Source organism: Cyprinodon tularosa, unplaced genomic scaffold, assembly GCF_016077235.1.
Source record: "Cyprinodon tularosa strain WSP-4 unplaced genomic scaffold, ASM1607723v1 ctg12, whole genome shotgun sequence".
NCBI lineage: Eukaryota > Metazoa > Chordata > Actinopteri > Cyprinodontiformes > Cyprinodontidae > Cyprinodon > Cyprinodon tularosa.
The window spans coordinates 1301749-1323759 of NW_024038003.1; the positions used below are offsets into that span (position 1 = coordinate 1301749).

The window sequence follows — 22011 nt, forward strand, 5'->3', positions numbered from 1 at the left end:
ACTTCAATAACTCACCTCTTTCTTTCCAATATCTATATATATTGTATATAGATATCTATGTACTGTGTTTAAATATTGCAAACACTTACCACTTTCTCTTTTTTGACATGATTTGGGAAGTCCTTTGCTATGATGTCAGCATAAGAAAGCAGGACATTGCCAATAGTCTAGAGAAAGACACCAAATGAAAAATAGGACATTATATTATCTTGAAATCTAAGGTAAAGATGTTCAGAAGGAGCAGAGAAGAAAGTCACCTTGGCGAATCTCTTCATGTAGTTGCCAACAATCTGAGGATCAGGACACTCCAGCTTGCGAATGATTTCGAAGCTCTGATTAAGCTGAGAGAACACGTCCACCACCGAGCAGGAGAACAAAGCGTGTTCCGACGTGACCTGGAACTGGAGACCAAGAGGGGCAGCGGGGGAACCAGAGGGAAAAGTTGAATGATTTGCTTTATGGTACTCATGCTATCAATGCTAACATCCAAGTTTCCGAACCCGGACACTGAGAGGATTTATTCCCCACAAGAGGTTCCACCCAGTGCAGGAACAATGAAATTGCCCCCCAGCTCAGCTGCCTGTGACTGGAATCAAAACACTTGTGGGTTGGTTTCTCTGAAAGCCTTTGGATCAGAGGCATGGGGGGTAATCAAAGTGTTATGATGAGGAAAAGTGCCCTCATTAGCAGCCCGGCCATTAGCCCAGAGCTAAATAGCGTTACGGTATGCGACTGAGCTCAGGGACCACCATCTCACTGATGCAGGAAAGCAGAAGCTGCCTTGGGCTACAGTAATTGGACTCAAAGGATCCATGACATATGATATGGGAGACTTTTCAGCTGCTCTCTATCGACCTTCCCGCTGCGGGTACGTAGGTGTGAGACGCTGCATCGTACGCGTGTGTTTACACTAACTCGTACAGGAGCATCTGCTCTCATCCACGGCAAAGTGTTTTCCACAAGCCTTTGCTATTCAGTCATCATCGATAGCCTTGAGGCGTCCAATCTGTTGCCTTCTCACAGCTTGGAATGTGAGTTGCAAAGTTGAATGTGCATAAGAGAAAATCATGAATATTTTCCTCTTTTTATGGGGAATTCACCGCAGAGATCACAGCCAGGTTAGTGCCTCAGCAGAATTCAACTTAAATTTATTGCATATCAGTTCCCAATAGTTGCCTAACATTTTGTAAAAACTTTATTAGCAAATATCTTTTTTCTTTTAACACTTACCCCATCTTTCTTGTCCCTCTCCAGTGCTCCATGGAGAAAATCTCTAGAAACTTCTTCGTTTTCATCCAACCACATGATGACGAATGGCTCGAACCAGCTGCATAGAAAAGGTCCAACAGGTGTGAGATAAATCTTTGTGTCAGGGTGGTAAATAGGACAGGAGAGTTATTTAGCAACATACTGTAGAAGACACTCACGCTGGATACTCGGGTACGTGCTTCTGGAAAGTGGGCAGCTCCTTGCAGTACTCGTTATAAAGCCACTTTACCTTGAAGTGCAAATTCATGTAGTCTGCACTTTTACACAAGCGGTTCTTCTCATGCTCTAAATGTCGAAGAGAAAGATGGAATAAGGAGAAGCCAACACTTTGCTCATTCCCAATCCATGTATCTAGGGTCCATAGAAAAGTTATTTACAGCCTGGTAAGTTCTTACATTTTACCATTTCATTTGGCTTTTGTATGATAAACAAAGATAATAAAATAAAATCCACTATTTGCTTTTAAAGACACCTAACACAGTACATCTGCACATAATTGAATCTCAGTATATATCCAGTCGTTCTATGAAGGTCTTGGAGGTTTGTTAGAGAAAGTTGGTCAAACAGGATCATGAGGAAACAAAGGACAGAACCTACAGGTCATGGAGAAAGTTGTGGAGATTTTTGATACAGGGTTAGGTTATAAAAGTGTTATTGTGGTTCTCAACATCTCAAAGAATAGAGCTCAGAGCATAATTTGAACATGGAGAGAGTATGGCATTAATGTCAACCCACCTAACACCTTAACCAAAAAGGAAGGAGAGCTAGGCCCTGCAGAGACCCACAGCTTGGGTGGGAGAGTTTTCAGCTTGTAGCCTGTTCTTAATGGCCACTATGGCCATAATGACATCTTCTATGCAGTGTTCTGCACATATCATCATCATCATCCACAACAGTGGTATCTGACAATCTGACTTATAGCTGCATTCATAATAGAGAACTGCTACAAAGAGTTAAAGTAGCAATGTTTAATTACTGTTAAAGCGAGTAGCATTCATCTTGAATGTGGAAGTCGGGGATCATTCTGTTATAACGAAAAGAAGTTTTAAATTTTTACTTCTAAAGACAAATGGCTACACACTCCACAAATCTGGCGTTTTTGGATGGACGCCACTGCAGAAGGAATGCCAGAGGAAATCCCATTTAAATTTTGACACAATCTACGTAGAGGACATCTGGAGGAAGGCGCCGTTCTCATGTACGAAAATAACTGAAACTTTGGCTATGAGTGAAGAAAAACCTGGCAGTTTTAGCTGAACACAACATCTCCAACATCAAACATCCTGACATGGAAATATTAGCATTAGAGTTATGAGGAAGATGATTTCCCAATAAATAGAACATCAACAAAATGCATTAAAGACGGAGCTTGTAACTAGACAAAAAATGAAAGACCTCAAAGGTAAAGGAATTTGAAAGTGATTTTTAAAACTTACCCTCCATGGCGTATTTCATATCTTGTGCAAACATGTTCCACATGACTTCAGCGCTGATCTTCCCCACATTGAGTTCTTGGGGAAACCTATGGACAGACGACGGCAGCTGTTTCTATGTTTATTTCAACGCCCATTAGAGGAACCGTGTTACTAAAACCTCAACAAGAGGCAATTATTCTTATTGTTCCTCAAAAAATAACCCGCAGGCAAGTTTGAATTAATCATCATGCATAATAAATTACATATCCTTCTTTAATCCCATTTTAAAAGGCTTAACTGTTTTTGACATTGTCCTCCATGTGTTCCATCTCTGTGGTCTTTATTAAAATAATTTCCAACAAAGCTGCTGTCTAATAAGTATCTAAATGAAAACACACTCACTGGTTAAGGCAAGGGGTGTATGAGTTTTTGTCCTCCTCTATGATGGAAACAATCAATGTGATGAGCTTTGACCAGAAGTCCAGATTTTTGATGCTGGGACCCTGCTCATCTGGAGGGACCGCCTTCGACTGGAAACAGAAAGAGGTCAGGAATTCCCATTGGCACAGCAAGGGGAGAACGCAGACCGATATGTATAAGAGTACCGAATGAACAACAGATACGTGCTTTGTACACATCCACTCACCGGGTCTGTCTGATATTCCCTGTTGTACAGATCGTGGCAGTTATTGAAGATGTATTCGTAGGTGGAGTTAAGACAGGCTTTCACACAGTCCTTCACCACCTGACTAGCCCTGGGGGGACTCTGCAACTCCTGGACCTGAACAAAAATAGAGAGAAGCGCATAAAGTACCTATCAGTTCTGCAATACTTCAGCAGGACCTTATTTTACAGCAAATGCTGCTAAACAGCCTAATAAACTGTTAATAAACCAAAAAAATGACAAACTGCTTCAGAATGTATCCATGGGTTCATTTTATTTAAAGCTTGTTTCTTTAGACGGAGTAAAAAGAGCAGCTTTAAGATGTGTGTGCTCACCTTCATTCTGAAAAATGTGATGCTTGTCAGCAGGTCAACCGTAGACTTGAGGTCTTGTAGCCTTTCAGGACTGCTGGCGGGGAAATTATTCTTGTGGCACAGACAGAAGGAAAAGTGGTAAGAAACTGCAGCATCAACCAAATAACCCAAATAACACTTTCACCACAGCCCAAAAAAGGTGCATGTATGCCTAAAAATAGCACATGCAGATGCACCCAGTAAGTCACAGATAATCAACTGCACCCTTGAGACTACTTAGAGCGGCGTGTAAATTAGAGTCAGCGGTAAGTACCCGATACATGGACAGGTCGATCCTCAGGGAGTTGTGCAGCTGATCCAGCAGTTTGACAAACCTCTCCTTCTGCAGAGAAAAACAGAGCAGAGCTCAGAAACATTGCCCAGCTGGAACCAGCTGACTGCTAAAAAACAGGACAGGATTTATTAGGCCTCACAGAGTTGCAGTGTTCAAATGTGACCTTTTATCTTTCTGATTGTGCTTTTTATTTTAAAATGAAATTTAAAACTTCTAATCCAACATGTAGGAATGGGAGATATGTGTAATATTTTATATCATTTGAATCTGCTGTACTTGAAAAGAGACAAATATAAAGCATGTAGGGATGTGAGTCCTTGGTACTTCTGCATCGGCGATTCGCCATTTTGCTTTTGCTCCAGAGTGAAACTGTATCATACAGTTCATCATGGTATTTATGTTCCCCATTATTTCCCTTTTAGCTTTCAATCAGTCACCAGCAGGGACAGTTCTCGTTCATCTTACTCAAGTAGTTTTATTTCTGGAACTTACACCAAAGTTTGATGCAGCGAATCTGTCTGAAGCAGAAACATTGTTGGAGGACTGGGTGGTGTGGGCGTAGTAGGCGTTGATGTTGGCGAGCAAGGTGCTCATCACAGCCGGCACTCCTGGACACATGTACTTAGACGACAAGCAGGCGAAGTGGCTGTTGGAGAAAAATTGTAACAGGACCTTTGTATAATTTTTTTCTTCCATTCTATCCTCACATGTATTCCGTCTTTTTTAAAACCCTCATGTAACCACTGAATGAATGAATGGCTGTGTGTATTAATAAGATTTGGGTACTGACGTCATGGCCTGGTAGATAGATTCGACCCCATATCTCATGGCAAACTCATCTACGATCTCCTGTGCTGTTTCATCAAAGTACACCTTCCATGCATCGTCACCTTTAGCATCTGGGATCTTTACTACACCTCCGTTTTGGTCCTCAGTGGTGTACTGGAATAGGTGCTAAAAAACAGATGAAAGGACCAGAGAATACATTGAAATGTCTGAAGGTATTCATTTTAATACTGCTTGGCTGCTCTTCTGTTTGCAGGTAATAATTCACCTATGACTGTATCTTGCTAACTCGCTTAGTAAAGGAAATTAGTTGCAAAATTTTGAAGATTCACATGTTAACAAACAATATCTCCAGTCCAACTGACCTCATGGAGACAGGTGTACTGCACATGGTAAGGGGCTACAGTCTCCTCTCCTTTGATCTCCACACTAATGTGCATCCTGATGGCCCCTGACACGGCGGACTTATCTGTTCTCTTATCTGTTCAATAAATGTAAGATATAGACCTCATTAGCAGGGGTAGATCTCCTGGATGTACAGCATTAGAGCTCTTTGGTTAAATGTTTTGACTTGCTTTTCCTCTTACATATTTTTTTAAATATCTGCCAGAGTTACTGCACAAAACTCACCCAGGTTGTACCAAACATCCATCTCTCCGCTCAGAGTACGAACTTCAATGATGGTCTGGCCCAAGAAGTCATCACTCTCACGTTTGAACCTCTGCTTCACACGGGACTTGATGTCGTCATCCTCGTCCCAGACACGGACCTTGATGCGATCGGAGGAGTTGTGGCACTCGCTGGAAGAGGCAGGTGCAGCACAAACAGCAATTAGGCATTTTTAAATGGAAATATTAGTAAAAGCAACCCTTTGGTGATCAAAATGAGTTTAAAATATGCATCAGAAACTGCCAAAGTTTGCTGCTATACTCACAAGTGAAAGCTCTCTTCCCAGACTGGGTTCAGGTTGCCATATATGGTTTTGGTTCTTTTCTTGGTCTTTCCAACTTGGACAGTAACATAAGGGTCACTGGAGCCTGTTTTGTCTTTAGCCTGAAGACCCTGAGCACAAACCACTGAGGAGGAGAGCACAAACAGATAGCTAAAGACAATGACAGCACAGGATACACCAGATTATAAAATATCCTTTTTTAAAGTTTGGTGTTTTATTCTAGTGGAGGCTTAGCCCAATAAAAAAAACGAAAGTTACAAAGCAATTCTGGTTGACTGTGGAGGGCCTGAGCCTGGGTAGAGCATTCATATTGGGGGCAAAACAATAAATGCTAATTTTCACAATTTTTTCTTGGCAGGTCCACACTCAGGAAAAACAAAAAAATGTAGTGTAAGGAACCACTACATTGTTGGATCCTTTAAAGACCATTACAATAGAAAAAAAAACCCTCACATTCCTTGCCCAGAAAAACAGGCTTTCATTATGCACAGAGCTCTGATTTGCTACAACCTATTTAAATTAGGGCTGGGCAATAAATCTATTTTATTCAATAAAAATCCAGTTTAATCAAATTTATTGTTAATAGACATTTAAGTTGTGGGCAACATTCTTTATTTCACCTATGCACTCCTTAGACTTAGCTACTTCAGAGTGACGCCAACCCGCCATTTTTTCCATTCAGTAGTGAACGGGCTAATTGGGAAACACCATTCCCTTCACAAACATGTTTTGATATGTGTTTTCATTGTGGACAGCAGCATTACCTTACATGTTAACTTATTTAGCAAGCATTTTCATAGCTTGTTCAGGTCAACTCAAAGAAAGGATGATTAAAGTGAAACAAGTTTTTTAAAAGCAATATCTGTAATTTCTATTCTTTTTAATGAAACCTAAGCGAGAAAAAGAAAAACACTTGAAGCTACATTACCCATACTTAATTTGAGCATATTTCTTTGCTTAGAAAAATCTAAACAGACTTTATTAGAACTTGTCTGTTTCCATTCTGATTTTTTATGTACTTTTTCTTGAATCTAATGATGAGTAATTTTGAATTTGAAGCTAAGATCCTTATGTGACTTTATTACTTCTGCAGACATGTTTTCACCGCTGGGATTATGATAACAAGTGATTCAACTATTTAACAGTTTATAGCAAAATGTAATTGAATTACCACTAAGCCAGAACATGTAAAACCAGTGGGAAATGCAGCAGAGAGTGGGAACCATAAATTTAGCATAATTTAGATGTGCAGATGAACAAGTCAAAGTCCAAACAGTAAGAATATTACCTAAAACACTTGCAGACAGAGCTGCAATAAAGATGGCTTTACTAAATATTGAATCAGAGGGATACAAACACATGCAAACATTTTTTTTATGTTTCAAAAAACTGTTTTGTGTATGGCATCATTTTCCTTCTACTTCACAATAATTATCTAATTTAAATTGTACGTTCATATAAAATCGAGTTAAAATATACCAACGTTTGTGTTTACTGTGACTTTCAAGGGACAAGAACTTTATTCAAAAGAGTCTAAAACAAACCTGTGATGCTAATCTTCGCTGACCACTTGGAGGTACCGTCAAGCACGCTCTGCTTGATCTGTTTCATGTGTGTGCTGTGCGTCGCCTTGTCCAATCCAAACACTTCTTGGATTAGCTCAAAGATCTCTGGCTTATTCCTCTCTCTGATCTTCATGCGGTCCTTCAGTACCATGATGATGTTCTGGGTGCGGTCCTCTGCTCCATGCTTGGAGCTCTTTTCCGCTGCTCCTGATGTGATTAAGAATTGCAAATGAATACTTCTTGATCAAAACCCAACCAAACATTTTTATGCAATAACAAACTTTAGAGCTCCACTTAAAGTCATAATAGCACCAGATCCCAAACTCAACCATCTAATTAACCCACTTAACGCTTTGATGTAATTATTGAACAGATCTTCAAATAAGGACAGAGGAGATAAATTCATTATGCATACAATGGAAGATGTTAAAATGCAAAGTCTTAGGGAGATAGGAGGGGATAAAAGAGCTCGGGTTGTGACAGTGCATTACTCAGCAGGTAAATTGGAAAGGAGGAAGGAAGAGAACGTGAGAGTGGATAGAGAAACAAGAATAATGGGATGTCAATCCCACCGTTTAGTCAGAGAGACCAGGGGAATGGTCATTATTAAAGATACATTCATTTTGGGTGAATATTTGCGGATATGTGTGTGATCTTACGCTGCAGGCAGTCGGCGTTGAGAAGATCCTGGCACTTTTCGTGGCATTTAACACCACACTCAGAGCAGCGCATGCCCTGCCGCGCAATGCCCCACAGCAGTCCTTCACATTCGTAACAGTATGTGGGGGTGGTGGCTGTCCACACTTCAAAGTTATGTGGAGTGGTGGAGGAGATGGGGTAAATTAAGGCCTGCAGGGTCTTTTTATACACATGGCTCTTCTGCAAGCACAGTGATGGGGGAGGGAATATATATTTTTAATTCTGTAGTGATAATACATATTGGAAAATTTTGAGAGCCGTGACAAACAGCCATGAGGAGAGAAAACCCACCAGCTCCTCATTGCCCAGAGTGGTTGAAGCCATGGCTGAGGTGATTCCAGCTTTGCGCGAGTTCTGCACCAGAGACTGAAAGCAAGAGGACAGATAAAAAAAAAACATATGAAAGTGTCTGAATATCAAGAACAGTTACATTTTATTGAATAGTAGAAAATGATATTCCTATACCTACCATTGCCTAAATAAGCCAGGCCACCATGACACACAGGAAGTAAAATAGAAAAAGATGAGAAAATCATCAAAATTCTGTTATTTAAAGACATAAATAATGGTACAGTATAGTACAGTATAAGTATTAAAACAAGCCTAGTCACAGGACCCTGGTTTTTCCTACATGATCTCAGTATAAATTGACCTGTTTTCAAAACAGATATCAGCAAATTCTCTAATAGCAAGACAGAAAAAAACAAACAGTCTAAATATGACTAAAATTACAGAGCCTCAATTAGAGCACCGTCAAATATAGCATTAAAAACAATTATATACAGAACAAACTAATCAACTCTTGAGGTTTCTGGTTTGGTTTCTTTCCTTTAAAAATATAATATTAGAAATAAGAGAGTTGGCAATAGCCATCATAGGTTACACTTGGTTCTGAATTTTTGGGCTTTGAAAAGGCAAATGTTCCACAAGCTGTAAACCTCTTTTCACTTAAAAAATAAAAAAAAGCAACAAAGAGGCATGTTAGTAACTGCATAATGCTGTGACGATGTTTTATCCTGGGATGCTGGTAAAAAAAAGAAGACTTTGTGTGTTTAATATAGCTTAAACACATGTGAAACCCATCAAACTTTAGGGATGGAAATGCTTCCTGGTAAGTAACAGGCTTGTCCACAGTGATGAGCCAATAGATTTTACTCACGTGACTTCAGGGTAAAGGAGGGGTTTGGAAAAGTAGTCTCTCTATGAAGATTAATGTTCACTAATTGAAAGAATTCACTCTTATTTTTTAACACTGGAAAATATTCTAGGAATGTTGGTGGACATCTGTGTTAATTAACTGACAAGTGACTGTTAAATTCATTTAAAACTCTAGGCTACCAAGGTATAAAAAAGTTACAAACTGCTGTTATATAGAAACTTTTTATTTAAAGAGAGGTTAAATAATGAGGAATTGGTGTGAGGTTGGATGTGCCATTCTTTGTGTGTTTGCATTGTTGTTGTTTCTCACCAGATCTCTGACGAGAGGAATCGCTTTTCTCTTGCGGAGGTCAGGCATGCTGTCAATACTGTAAAGTGCACCTCCCATTCTGAATAAGACAATATTACATCAATACATAATAATTAATATGGTAATTACTATTTCTAACTGGTAAAAAAAAAAGAAATAAAAAAACACAACCATTAAATAGTAATATCTGGTAAACTGTAAAGTGCCCTCAGATGACATGTGTAGTGAATTGGCACTATATAAATAAACTGAATTGAATTATTAGTAGTGATGTAATATATGCATTTTATCACTGATTGTAATGCTATGCAACAACTGGAAATGTTAGTTATTCAGACCTCCTTTCCTCAAAAACAAATAACAGCTCTCCCTCTATATAATTGATTCTTTTAGCTTATTCATAATTTTTTAGAGGGCATCAAGAATATTTACAATTAGATAATATGCCTCATTTCAAAATGTCCTTCCTAACAGAACTAGAGCAGCTTTATAATGTAATAAGATTCTTACACATCTTTCGCTTCAAAACTCAACATTTTTCCAGGCCTTTATAATTTTGAGTACAGAATATTTATCCGATTTTGCAGTAGGTGATATAAGTTATCATTTTGCCCCAAATTATGAAACAGCACAACAAAGAAGCTGGCATTGAATTTCACAGTGTGGTAAAGGAGCATTTTACCCATCTTTGATTGGAAACTGTAGATGAGCTCCCTTTTAAAAAATTGAGAGGCAATAACCTTGCAAAATGTTTTTGTAAGGTAATTTTTATGCCTTGTTTTGCATTCAGATAAGATTCAATACAACAAACCCCTATAACCCTAACTCTAGTTTAAAAGCCTTTAGGCAAAGTTACTATAGGCCAAAAATAACAGTAACAGAAATGTTGCCCTTCATTATTTATGTGAGTGTTTTAATCTGTGGATTTTGCAATAATTTCCTTAAAAAATGTAAATACTGGTGCTTAAAATGTTAACTGAACTCTTAGGTGGAAAATTTGAGATTAAAAATGCAATATCAATGTGACATATATTTTGAAGATGCATGCTCCTCTATAATAGAAAAAAAAAGAGTCATTTTGGGAACTTGTGCATTTTTCTGTACTAAACTGTATTTTTCCTCATTCTTATCCAGCCCAGGAAAAAGGACACGATTCAATAACTTCACAGTATAGGAACTTTGAGTGTACAACGTTTTTCCTCAGAGACAGTAGATTTTTAGGGAGTACTTACCCTCCTTTACCAAACCATAGTGAGTTTGAGGTCTCTCCTCGAGCCTAAGTAAAAGAAAGAAAGAATATCAAATAAGGAAAGAATTTTTCATGCTTGTCCCTGCTCTTTATTTTTTGCCATCATACTGCAGGGATGCAGCTATGTAAGAATAAAACATTTTTCAGACTCTTACAAACCATTCTTTCCATATTACTGTCAGAGGAAAAACTTTGTGGTTGAGCAAACAACCATACAGACAGACAGCATCACATATCTGGACTGTGGATCTCAACATGGTTGTTGTAATCAACCAGTTTCAATGCACTAACCACTCATTCACTTTTAGTCAAAAGATCCAACAAGATCATGTCTGAACCTAGACCCTGCAGGGAACCACAGGCTTCAGTTATACTTGCTAATCTTTTAATTTGTTTGACTTATTAATAAGAAACAAAATATATCAAGGTTTCTCCCCATTTTTATGCTGATCATATTCAGCTTTATTGCTCATTTAATTCAAGTGAACTTCATAAAACATCTTTATTATTAAATAGAACCTCTAAACAGCATCAGTCTGGTTACAATATAAGGACTTGTAGGTAAATAAATAAGGAACATATTTTTTTATATTGCGCTTTACAGATGAACACAAATTGCTTTACAGCAAGACACATAAAAACTTAAAACACAGATCATCGGATGAATACATTACAAACAGGCTTCAATAAAAAAGCCTCTAATGCATAGCAGTATTAAGCCTGTCTTTATGTCAACATTTTGAGCAAATTAGAATTTTTCCCTTAAATAACCAACAACAGATGATTTTAAAGACACTGAAACGCCTATAACCTAACTGCCGCTAAATATGACCAATCTGCAAACACTTTGGCGAATCGGAGAGCAACATCTCTAAAAACAATGGAGTTAGTTTTGATCTCCTGTTTGGATTAACCGAGTGTGCAACTGAGTGTGCAGCTGTTCAGAGGATCTCCATCTGAAGTTAAGTTATTTTCTCTGTGATATCTCTGTATCTAAGTAACTCTAACTGACTACTTTAAAACATAGCACCTTCTGCTGCACTTTTCTACTGAGCACTTGTCAGTTTCACACGGTTTTATTTCTGATAGCAAGAAGTAGCTAGCCTAGGCTAGCGCTAGCTTAGCATTGCTATGGCTTCTCTCTCTCCCTCCCTTGACTCTTTTCCAACTCTTCCTTCTTCCTCTCCTCTCTCCTGCTCTCTGTGTCAGATGTTCAGTTATTCCTCTGCCTCCTTTAGTGATAATGGGATGTGTAATAAGTGTAGTATTTTTGTAGCTTTGGAGGCGAGGGTGTCAGAGTTAGAATCCAGGCTTCAGGCTGTTGAAGTAGGCCCCCCACGTAGCTGTCCTCCAAAAGTGCCTGAGCAGCCAGGCGATTGGGTAACTGTACGCAGAAAGCGTAGTCGTGGATCTCTGCCCACTGGTCACCACCAACCCGTTCACGTTTCTAACCGGTTTTCCCCACTCAGTGACACACCCACTGAGAAGCCCACTCTGGTGATTGGCAGCTCCATAGTCAGAAACGTGGCATTAGAGACACCAGGGACCATAGTCAAATGTTTGCCGGGGGCCAGAACGGGCGACATCAAATCCTACCTGAAACTACTGGCTAAGGATAAGGTTAAATACAGTAAGATTGTTATTCACGCTGGTGGTAATGACACCCGGTTACGCCGATCGGAGGTCACTAAAATTAGTGTTGCTTCGGTGTGTAAGTTTGCCAAAAAAATGTCGGACTCCGTAATTTTCTCTGGTCCCCTCCCTGATCTGACCAGTGATGACATGTTTAGCCGCATGTCGTCATTCAACCGCTGGTTGTCTAGGTGGTGCCCTGAAAACAACGTGGGCTACATTAATAATTGGCAATCCTTTTGGGGAAAGCCTGGTCTGATTCGGAGAGACGGCATCCATCCCACTTTGGATGGTGCAGCTCTTCTTTCTAGGAATCTGGCCACATTTATTAGTCCTCCAAAACCCTGACCACCCAGGGTGCAGACCAGGAAGCAGAGTTGTAGTTTAACACACATCTCTGCAGCTTCTCTACTGTTACCCACTCTTTACTCCATCCAGACAGTGTCTTGCCCACGACCAAATTCTAATAAATTAGCAAAGATTCCCAAAGGAGTAAATCATGATAATCTAATTAAAATCAAAATAACTCCAATTGGGGAAAAAGTTAAAACAATTAAATGCGGTCTGTTTAACATAAGATCGCTTTCCTCTAAAAGTCTACTAGTTAATGACTTGATTTGTGATAATCACATTGACTTGTTTTGCCTTACAGAAACCTGGCTGCAGCAAGAGGATTATGTGAGCATAAATGAGGCAACTCCTTCAAGCTATTTAAATTTTCACATCCCCAGAAGTTCTGGGCGAGGAGGAGGAGTAGCAACAATCTTCCAGTCTGACTTACTGATTACTCCCAAAACAATTAATACCTACAACTCTTTTGAACATTTAACCCCTAATTTCCCTGATCCAAATTTCAAGGCAAGAAAACCTCTTCTTTTTGTAACTTTGTATCGTCCACCAGGTCCTTACTCTGAATTTTTAGATGAGTTTTCAGAGTTCCTTTCTGATTTGGTATTAAATACTGACAGGGTCATCATAGTGGGAGATTTTAACATCCATGCTGACATTGAAGGCGATAGCTTAAGAGCAGCCTTTAATGCTATCTTAGACACTATTGGCTTTGTTCAAAATGTGAATAGTCCCACGCATTCTCATCTTCATACTTTGGATCTTGTGCTGACATACGGCATAGAATGTGAAGAAATAACAGTATTTCCTCACAACCCTGTCCTCTCTGACCACTTTCTAATAACCTTCAGGATTACTTTAACAGAGTTCTCCTCCCCCAAAAGAAGGTTCAATTTTAGTAGATCTTTATCAGATAGTGCAGTTATAAATTTTAAAGAATCTGCTTCACTTTCTCTCGGCTCTGTGTCACTGAGCAGTGCTGCAGAGTGCAAAAGCTTAGCTTATTCCCCTTCACAGGTTGATGATTTTGTTGATGGGGTTGCTAGTTCTCTGCGTATTGCCTTAGACAACGCAGCTCCTTTGAAAATGAAAACCGTTAAAAATAGAAAGCTTGCTCCTTGGTTTAATGCAGAGCTGCGTACTTTGAAGCAAAATGCTAGGAAACTGGAGAGAAAATATCGCTCCACAGGCCTGCGAGAGTCCTTCCTAGTCTGGAAAAATGGTTTACTGCTGTATAAGACGACCCTTTGTAAAGCAAGAGCAGCATACTTCTCCTCATTAATAGAGGAGAATAAGAATAATCCTAGATTTCTTTTTAATACAGTTGCCAAACTCACCCAGAGCCATAGCTCTGTTGAACCGTCCATTCCACCTGCTCTTAGCAGCAATGATTTTATGGGATTCTTTATAAATAAGATTGATCTTATTAAAAATAAGATCATAAGCACTCCTCTATCCGCGATTGTACCTGAGGTAGTCATGGAATCTGAACCGGGTTTAGACTGCTTTGATCCAGTTGAACTCTCTGAATTAGCAAAATTATTGTCTTCATCTAAGCCTTCAACTTGTATGTTAGATCCAGTTCCAACCAGGTTATTTAAGGAGGTATTCCCTTTGATCTCCTCCTCCATTTTAGATGTGATTAATCTATCTCTGTTACAGGGATATGTACCTAAAGCTTTTAAGATTGCTGTAATTAAACCTCTGCTTAAGAAACCGTCTCTTGACCCAGATGACTTGGTCAATTATAGACCTATATCCAATCTTCCTTTCTTATCCAAAATTCTTGAGAAAGTAGTTGCCAAACAAGTCTGCGATCACTTCCACCATAATGAACTTTTTGAAGAGTTTCAGTCTGGCTTTAGAGCTCATCATAGCACTGAAACAGCTCTGGTGAAAGTCACTAATGATATTCTCATGGCCTCAGATAATGGACTTGTATCTGTGCTCGTCCTGTTGGATCTTAGTGCTGCATTTGATACAGTTGACCATAATATTCTTTTAGAAAGACTTGAATATTTTGTTGGAATTAAAGGAACAGCACTAGACTGGTTTAAATCTTATCTATCTGATCGAATTCAGTTTGTTCATGTTAATGATAGATCTTCAACACGCTCAAAGGTTACCTGTGGAGTACCACAGGGATCAGTGGTAGGACCAATTCTCTTTACTTTATACATGCTCCCAATTGGTAGAATTATTAGACAGCATGGGATTAATTTCCACTGTTATGCTGATGATACCCAGCTATATCTGTCTATAAATCCAGATGAAGCTAACCCATTACATAGATTACAGGCATGTCTTGAAGACATAAAAACCTGGATGACTCTTAACTTTCTGCTTCTAAATGCAGACAAAACAGAAGTTATAGTCTTTGGACCAGAGTCTCTGAAAAAGAAACTGATTAGCCAGTCACTTCATTTGGATGGGATTAAACTGATTTCAGATAATAAAGTAAAAAATCTTGGTGTTATTTTTGATCAGGACCTGTCATTTAAATCCCATATCAAAGAGGTTTCTAGAATTTCCTTCTTTCATCTGAGGAACATTGCAAAAATTAGAAATATCCTGTCCAGGGGTGATGCTGAGAAACTAGTCCATGCATTTGTTACTTCAAGGCTGGACTATTGTAATTCTTTACTATCAGGAAGTCCACAAACTGTAGTTAAAAGCCTTCAGCTGATCCAAAATGCTGCAGCCAGAGTTCTAATGAAAATGAAAAAGAGAGATCATATCTCTCCTATCCTGGCTTCTCTTCATTGGCTTCCTGTTAAATCAAGAATAGAATTTAAAATCCTCCTTCTCACATATAAAGCCTTAAATGGCCAAGCTCCATCTTATATCAGAGATCTGATTGTTCCTTATGTTCCTAACAGAGCACTTCGCTCTCAATCTGCAGGTTTACCAGTGGTTCCTAGAATTTCTAAAAGTAGAATGTGAGGCAGATCTTTTAGTTATCAGGCTCCTCTCCTGTGGAACCAACTACCAGTTTTAGTCCGTGAGGCAGACACCCTGTCTACTTTTAAGGCTAGGCTTAAAACTTTCATTTTTGATAAAGCTTATAGTTAGGGTGGCTCAGGTTATCCTGAGCTATCTCTATAGTTATGCTGCTATAGGCTTAGACTTTTGGAGGACATAGGGACCCCCATTTCATCATTCTGCTTCATTCTCTCTCTGTTCTCCTATTCTGCAGAATCTGTTAGTTCAATCTCTAACCTTCTGCTCTCTCTGCTTTTCCTCAGAGTAGCTTTGCCTCGTCTGTTCCTGTTTGGCTGTGACGTCATCCTGGAAAAAAACATCAGCTGTGCTGCTTCTATCAACACCCTTGTTAATAGATGTTGGAGATCGGCCTGTTTTCCAGTGTGGTCCTGTTTCTCTGACCGTGACTGAGTGGATGTGCTCTCTTCGTCCTCTGGCATGGGAGCTGCCTTGGAGCTCGTCTGCCTGGCTGTGTGTTTCCTGGACGGGGCCGCCTTTTACAGCTGCTTTTTGTATCTCTGCTTCTGTCTCCTTGAACCCCAGTCGGCCTCGGCAGATGGCCGCTCACACTGAGCCTGGTTCTGCTGGAGGTTTCTTCCTGTTAAAAGGGAGTTTTTCCTCTCCACTGTCGCTACAAGCATGCTTAGTGTGGGGGATTGTATTTGAGTCAATGAGTCAATGCAATCAACTGGTTTTCCTTAGATAGAAAACTTTGTATCAATTTGACTGTATGATCTGGTTGAACTGTAAAGTGCCTTGAGATGACATGTGTTGTGAATTTGGCGCTATATAAATAAACTGAATTGAATTGAATTGAATCTCACTAGACAGTTGATAATAAATCAGTTCTTTAAACCGAGAAACATTTGTAAGTTTTATTATATTCTCACACAACTAGAGCACGAGATGATCTGTCACATATTTAACTCTCCAGATCTTGAAGGCTGTAAAAGAAATCTTTTACATAAATAAGAAGCCAAAAATTAGCCTGCAATTCATCACCAACAGGAAAACATTTATTTCACTGTGAAAACCTCAAACTGGCTCTCCTAAAAGAAGCAGCGGCATCTAGGAGGAAGGTTTACAGGACCACAAGTTTATAACTCTAATTAAGAAGTCTGCAAGTTTCCACAAAATATTCCCTGATTATCCAACTGTTGACAGTAGAAATGATCCATCAGTAAAAGGTCGTAGTTTACTGTACAATAATTAGCAATCACCGAACAGTACTAGTATAATGGAACAAAATAAATCCAAGTACTAGCTTTTGATTTTATGTGAAGAAAATATGGACCTAAAATCATCAATTGCATTAAGTAGTGAATAATATTCAGAAATATTAATAGTTGAAGATTTTAGTCCAACCTTTTCTTTACCTGCCTTCTTTATGCCACTAGAATGTTCCTTACTTTGGGTTCTTTTTGTTCAAGTACAGCCCGTTTAATTCTCTTATTATCACAATGTGCTACAGAAATAATAATAAACCTGCCTTAAAATAACTTATTCAAGCAATAGAAAACATATTAGAAACTCTAATTTGACTAATTTTCTAAGATCTGTATGGTTTATGGATTGGGTATAACTCTAATCCCTTAGGTTGTTGGTAATCTCATCTCAACTGGTTCTTTAAAAACAAAAACAAAAAAGATTTTTCCGATAGGATTTATGAGGAAGTCTATTTTGCAGCTTGTTTACCTTATTCTCGGTTTTATCCTGTTATGCCCCCTGAGAGCTTGTTTTTGTATTTCTAATATTTGGAAATAATTAGACAACATAAGCAAACTGCAGTTTCCAAAACATGAATGTAATTAAGCTGGAGTTTAAAACCTATATTTCTAACCTTTACTTCCTCCTAAAAAGCAACGAATGAGAATATGGTGGGACAACTCTCCTAAAATACCAGAGAGGAGATAATTGAGCTGTGAAGATGAATAAACAAAATGGAAATATCTGAAATGTCAGCTTGTAGAACAGAAGGCATCACCGATTGGCAAACGTTTAGGCTGCACCTACCTCTCAGCATGCTCCAGTGATGGCCGAGCAAAGTGCATGTGAGTGTCACTATGGCAATGACATGAAACTGGAAAGAAAACAAAGTGGGTCGGCACAAATAAACAAAACAAAATAAAAAATAAATAAAAAAAAAGACAAGAGAAAGGAAGCCAAATGCACATAAAACGCAAAGAAACAAACATCAACAAAACATTGAAGCAAGCGGTTAATTCTTTGCACAACTGAATTCAAAATGTAATGATTAAACAAAATATGCAAGTGAAAACCAACCAAGCAAAAACTGAAAGGTGCTCAAAAAAATCAAGCTGTGTGGGGCTTTAGCTACTTAGTGGTGCCCCCAAACTTAAAATTGAAGCTTTCTTTTTGAGAAGGATTAATATTTTAAGAGAGCTGAAAGATATTAATTATAGAGGAAGAGTGGCATCATGTCTGTTTCTTGGTGAACTGCAAAATTCTGGATCAAAATAGACTTCAGGAAATTGCTGTATGCATCAAGTCTGCTCGTCAATAATGCACAGCACATGTATATTTCAAAGGCTTAGTAGAAACTTTCAGTCTCTTCAACTGGTGTAGGTTTAAATCACTGTGTGGAGCTGAATTCAACCAACACAACTGGGACCTGACTTAGCAGATTTGGAGCAATGGTGGCACCTAAGTCATAGCAGGCACTTACCTCTCGTAGCTGGTCTAAGACCTTGTTGTAGAGCCTTAGCCAGTTCTCTTTAGCCCGTACAGCTGGATCAACTGGTTCTTTTGGTTCTTCCGGGGCTGGGTGGCTAAAAGAAGGATATTTCATATTTAATAATTAAACCTGAAGGACTGTGTTTTAGTGTGGTGTTCCAGCTGCAGAAGAACAGACAACATTGCCCTGCAAACGACAGTGAAGTGAGCTCACCCTTCATTCTTTCAGTGTATTATAAAAAAATCTGGAAGACCCATTAAACCTTCTTAAATATTTTTTAACTATGGTGATCGGGCAAAACTAAACACACCATCAAAGACACAACCCCTACAATCCTGCACAGCTCCCCTCCTCAAGCAGCCAAAATACTGAACTGCCATTAAGATGGTTCACTTTGTAATATAATATTAAATCCCCAATGGCTGTAAAAACACTTCTGTTGAAAAAACATACATGTACACACATACGCCACTACCTCCCTGTGCAATAAATGGACCACTGTGCATTGTTTTACATTAATATTTACACACACTATTGAATTAATTCCAGAATAAATATTGTTGCATAATGTCCAATCACATTAAAGCTATTTATTTTTGCACTAAATTTGTATGTGTATTATCTGTTTGTCTTTTTATCTTTTCTATGATCTAGTATATATTTTAACATAGCCATTTTTAACAGCAGTACATTAAAAGAAACAATTTAATGTTTCAATAATGTTGCCATTTGATTTACAAATGACATAAAAGGTGGCTTTTTTTATCAGCTTTTAAAATGAATAATCATAAGATACACTTTCTACAGATGGCATCTATAATTGTATCCAGTCTTATAAAATAATAAGCTTTTTTGAATTGATTTAAATAATGTACAAACATGGAAAGGTTAACAAACACAAGCAACCATATGTAAGAAAATATTTGCAGCTTGATAATGCTAATCGTCTATCTATTGTTGCTAGTTAATTAGGTATGTGTCTGAAAGCTGCAGTTAAATTAAAACTGCAAATAATTAATGGAATACAGTTACAGTTTTCTGCTTTTCTGTGAACTTATCTTATTAAGCTGGCCCCTCCGTCCTGACTTCACCAAGTCTACCTTAGGAAGGTGATTTTAGAGACAACAGTCATATTTTTGTAGGTTTGATCTTGTGGTGATTTTTTTTATGTTAATTAGTGCAATTGGGTAAAACCATTACTTATTTAACAGGAGTTTTATACTTCACCGTTTAAATCAACTAAATCAACTAAACAGCACATAACAAAAATAACAAAAATGTATAAACCAGATAAAAACATTTTCAGATGAATTTGTCTCAAAGAACGAGATGAGATACTGGCTGCTAAATAATTTTGACCCTCTAATTGACCAGTAATAACTTATCAACACTATACAATAACACGCAATAAAACGTGATTTGTGGAAACAGCTCTGCCTCAGTTATTGGGTCAATTAGTGAGGTATAGTGTGTGACTAAAATTACTTTCCAATTACAGACTCTTCAAAAGGTTAAGTTAGACGTATAATACTTGGACTTTTATCGTGGAAAAGGCCCTAAAATACAACATTATCTTTAGTCCCACATAACTTTGGAATGACTGAAAGCTCTTGATTCTAATTAATTTTGAAATGAATGTGCTAAACAGATATAAGTCTAATTTCTGTTTATCTTTAAATTATTCTGTCCATCTTTTTTCTTCCTAACATTTCCTTACCTTTCTAGAGGAACATCATTTTGATCCTCAGGTGCCAGCAGTCTGCTCTCTTCATAGTGCTCCTCTTTCTCCTCTGTAGGAAGCTTCTCCTCTTCTGGAGCAGGGGGCGTACTGACCTCTTTCTCCTCTGTCATCTCATTTTCTAGCCACTGTTCCTCTTCAACTTGAGGCATCTTGTCCTCAAGACCATCTGGCTGTGTGTTAGAGGGATCGTTGGCATATGATTGTGGCGATGTAGAGGATTGGGGCTGCTGGGATGAAGGACCTGTAGCTGTAGAAGGAGGCTGGGATGCTGAATTAGCCAAGGAGGCTGGATGTGAAGGAGGGACAGAGTTTGCTGCGGTGGACTGTTGCAGCTGCTGAGGAACCCCTGTTGATTGAGACTGGGCAGACTGGGCAGACTGGGTTGGCTGCGCGGCGGGAACCGACGACAGGAATGATGATGCCAGGCCTGTCACTGCAGCCGTCAGAGGTTTGGCCATTGAGAAGAAGGATGTGGCAGATGGAGCTGCTTGAGGTGGATTTTGTGTTTGGGACTGTGGTTGTTTTGGTGGCTGAGCGCCTTGCTGACCTGTAGTTGGCTGGGCTGTAGAAGGTTGAGCCTGACTGGATGTTTGGGTGGGGGGTTTACCTGGAGGCTGTTGGTGTATAGAGGATTGTTTCTCCAGGGGAGGCCTGGAGCTGGATACATCAAGCATCGGTGGTGCAGTTGACGTTGGAGTAGGAGTAAACGGCGGCTCAAGGTCCTCACTGAGGGTCCCATCCAAATTGTACAAGTCCTCATCGTCATACATCATCTCCTCATCCTCATACAGGCCTTCCTCCTCCCCCTCGTAAAGGTCTCCTTCATCCCCCTCATACAGTGCAACCTCCTCTCCTCCATCTTTGCTGTAGCCGCCCTCATCACTGTACGCCCCCTGGGTCTCATCAGGGTCCAAGTCTGGAGAGCCTTTACTATAGCTGACAGAGGAGTGGCAAGAGTGGTACGAGTCATTCTCGTCGTACGGGTCCCTTTCTCCGTACTCTCCTCCATAGTCTTCCTCACTCAGCTGACTGCTGCACCGACTGAGCTCAGCAGAAGATGCATAGCTACCAGTGGGACTGAAAAAAAGAAAAAAGAGATCAAGAAATTGTCATAATGCAGCAAAATACGGTGAACAGTCATCCTCTTTGTGAGGTATAAAATGAAAAATAGTTGGAGAGACCCCAATACTGATGCACTTTGCCCCGTGCTCCCCTGGACAGCCCCTCTAAGTGGCTTTTATGCATGTCTCAGAGTAGCAAAGAGAACTGCCAATGGCTAATCAATGGAAAACACAGGAAATACAAGAGTACCAGACAAGCATCAAGGAACAGAGCAGAGCAGAAAGGTGAGAAACTGCTGGACAGCTGACAAAGGAGAAAGGAGCAAACATCAAGAAACCAAACCAAACAGAAAAACACCATTTGCACGTGTTGATGAATGGAGGTTATTAAAAAGCTGAACGGAGGCACTCGGAGAGAAGGGAGGATGATAGATAAGATCAGAAGAGAGTAGACAGCCAAAACAGAGGGAGGGAAGGTAGAGGGGGAGGGTGTGAAGAGCTGAGTGGATGAGAAGGAGAGGAGGACGTGTAGAGAGAGAAGGGGAGGGATGCCCCTGTCCAATACACTCACACAAGCAGCTAATCTTATGTGCCGTATTGACCGTTAGCCTGCCAGCTGAATTATTCATAGAGCAGGAGGTGGATGCATAATTTCACTCCCCGTCTGAAGGAAACCACATCAGTAAATGCTGAGAAATCACACAGCACCAAAAATAACTAAAAGGGAAACGGCACGCATCTGATCGGTCTAATGAAAAGTTGGCATAGGAACAGAAAATATTACAAATTCTAAGGAATAAATCCCCTCATTTATTAGTCGGAACCAGGTTTAATTTT

General features: G+C 39.3%; 1 protein-coding gene across 2 annotated transcripts in view; it reads right to left on the reverse strand.

Moving 5' to 3' along the window:
- Positions 1-22011, reverse strand: part of LOC119773497 (protein unc-13 homolog A-like) — a 52324-nt gene that overhangs the window by 10605 nt on the left and 19708 nt on the right. For both annotated transcript variants that reach the window (XM_038270475.1, XM_038270482.1), the window contains exons 10-31: positions 20090-21190; positions 18364-18466; positions 10699-10742; positions 9467-9545; positions 8468-8473; positions 8290-8364; positions 7959-8178; positions 7279-7506; positions 5717-5858; positions 5413-5582; positions 5148-5263; positions 4787-4950; positions 4489-4642; positions 3976-4044; positions 3684-3773; positions 3331-3465; positions 3087-3214; positions 2706-2791; positions 1428-1554; positions 1231-1327; positions 258-401; positions 90-167 (exon numbers count right to left, since the gene is read on the reverse strand). In XM_038270475.1, the coding sequence (XP_038126403.1) occupies positions 90-167; positions 258-401; positions 1231-1327; positions 1428-1554; positions 2706-2791; positions 3087-3214; positions 3331-3465; positions 3684-3773; positions 3976-4044; positions 4489-4642; positions 4787-4950; positions 5148-5263; positions 5413-5582; positions 5717-5858; positions 7279-7506; positions 7959-8178; positions 8290-8364; positions 8468-8473; positions 9467-9545; positions 10699-10742; positions 18364-18466; positions 20090-21190 (3556 nt within the window). The remainder of the gene's footprint in view (positions 1-89; positions 168-257; positions 402-1230; positions 1328-1427; positions 1555-2705; positions 2792-3086; positions 3215-3330; positions 3466-3683; positions 3774-3975; positions 4045-4488; positions 4643-4786; positions 4951-5147; positions 5264-5412; positions 5583-5716; positions 5859-7278; positions 7507-7958; positions 8179-8289; positions 8365-8467; positions 8474-9466; positions 9546-10698; positions 10743-18363; positions 18467-20089; positions 21191-22011) is intronic.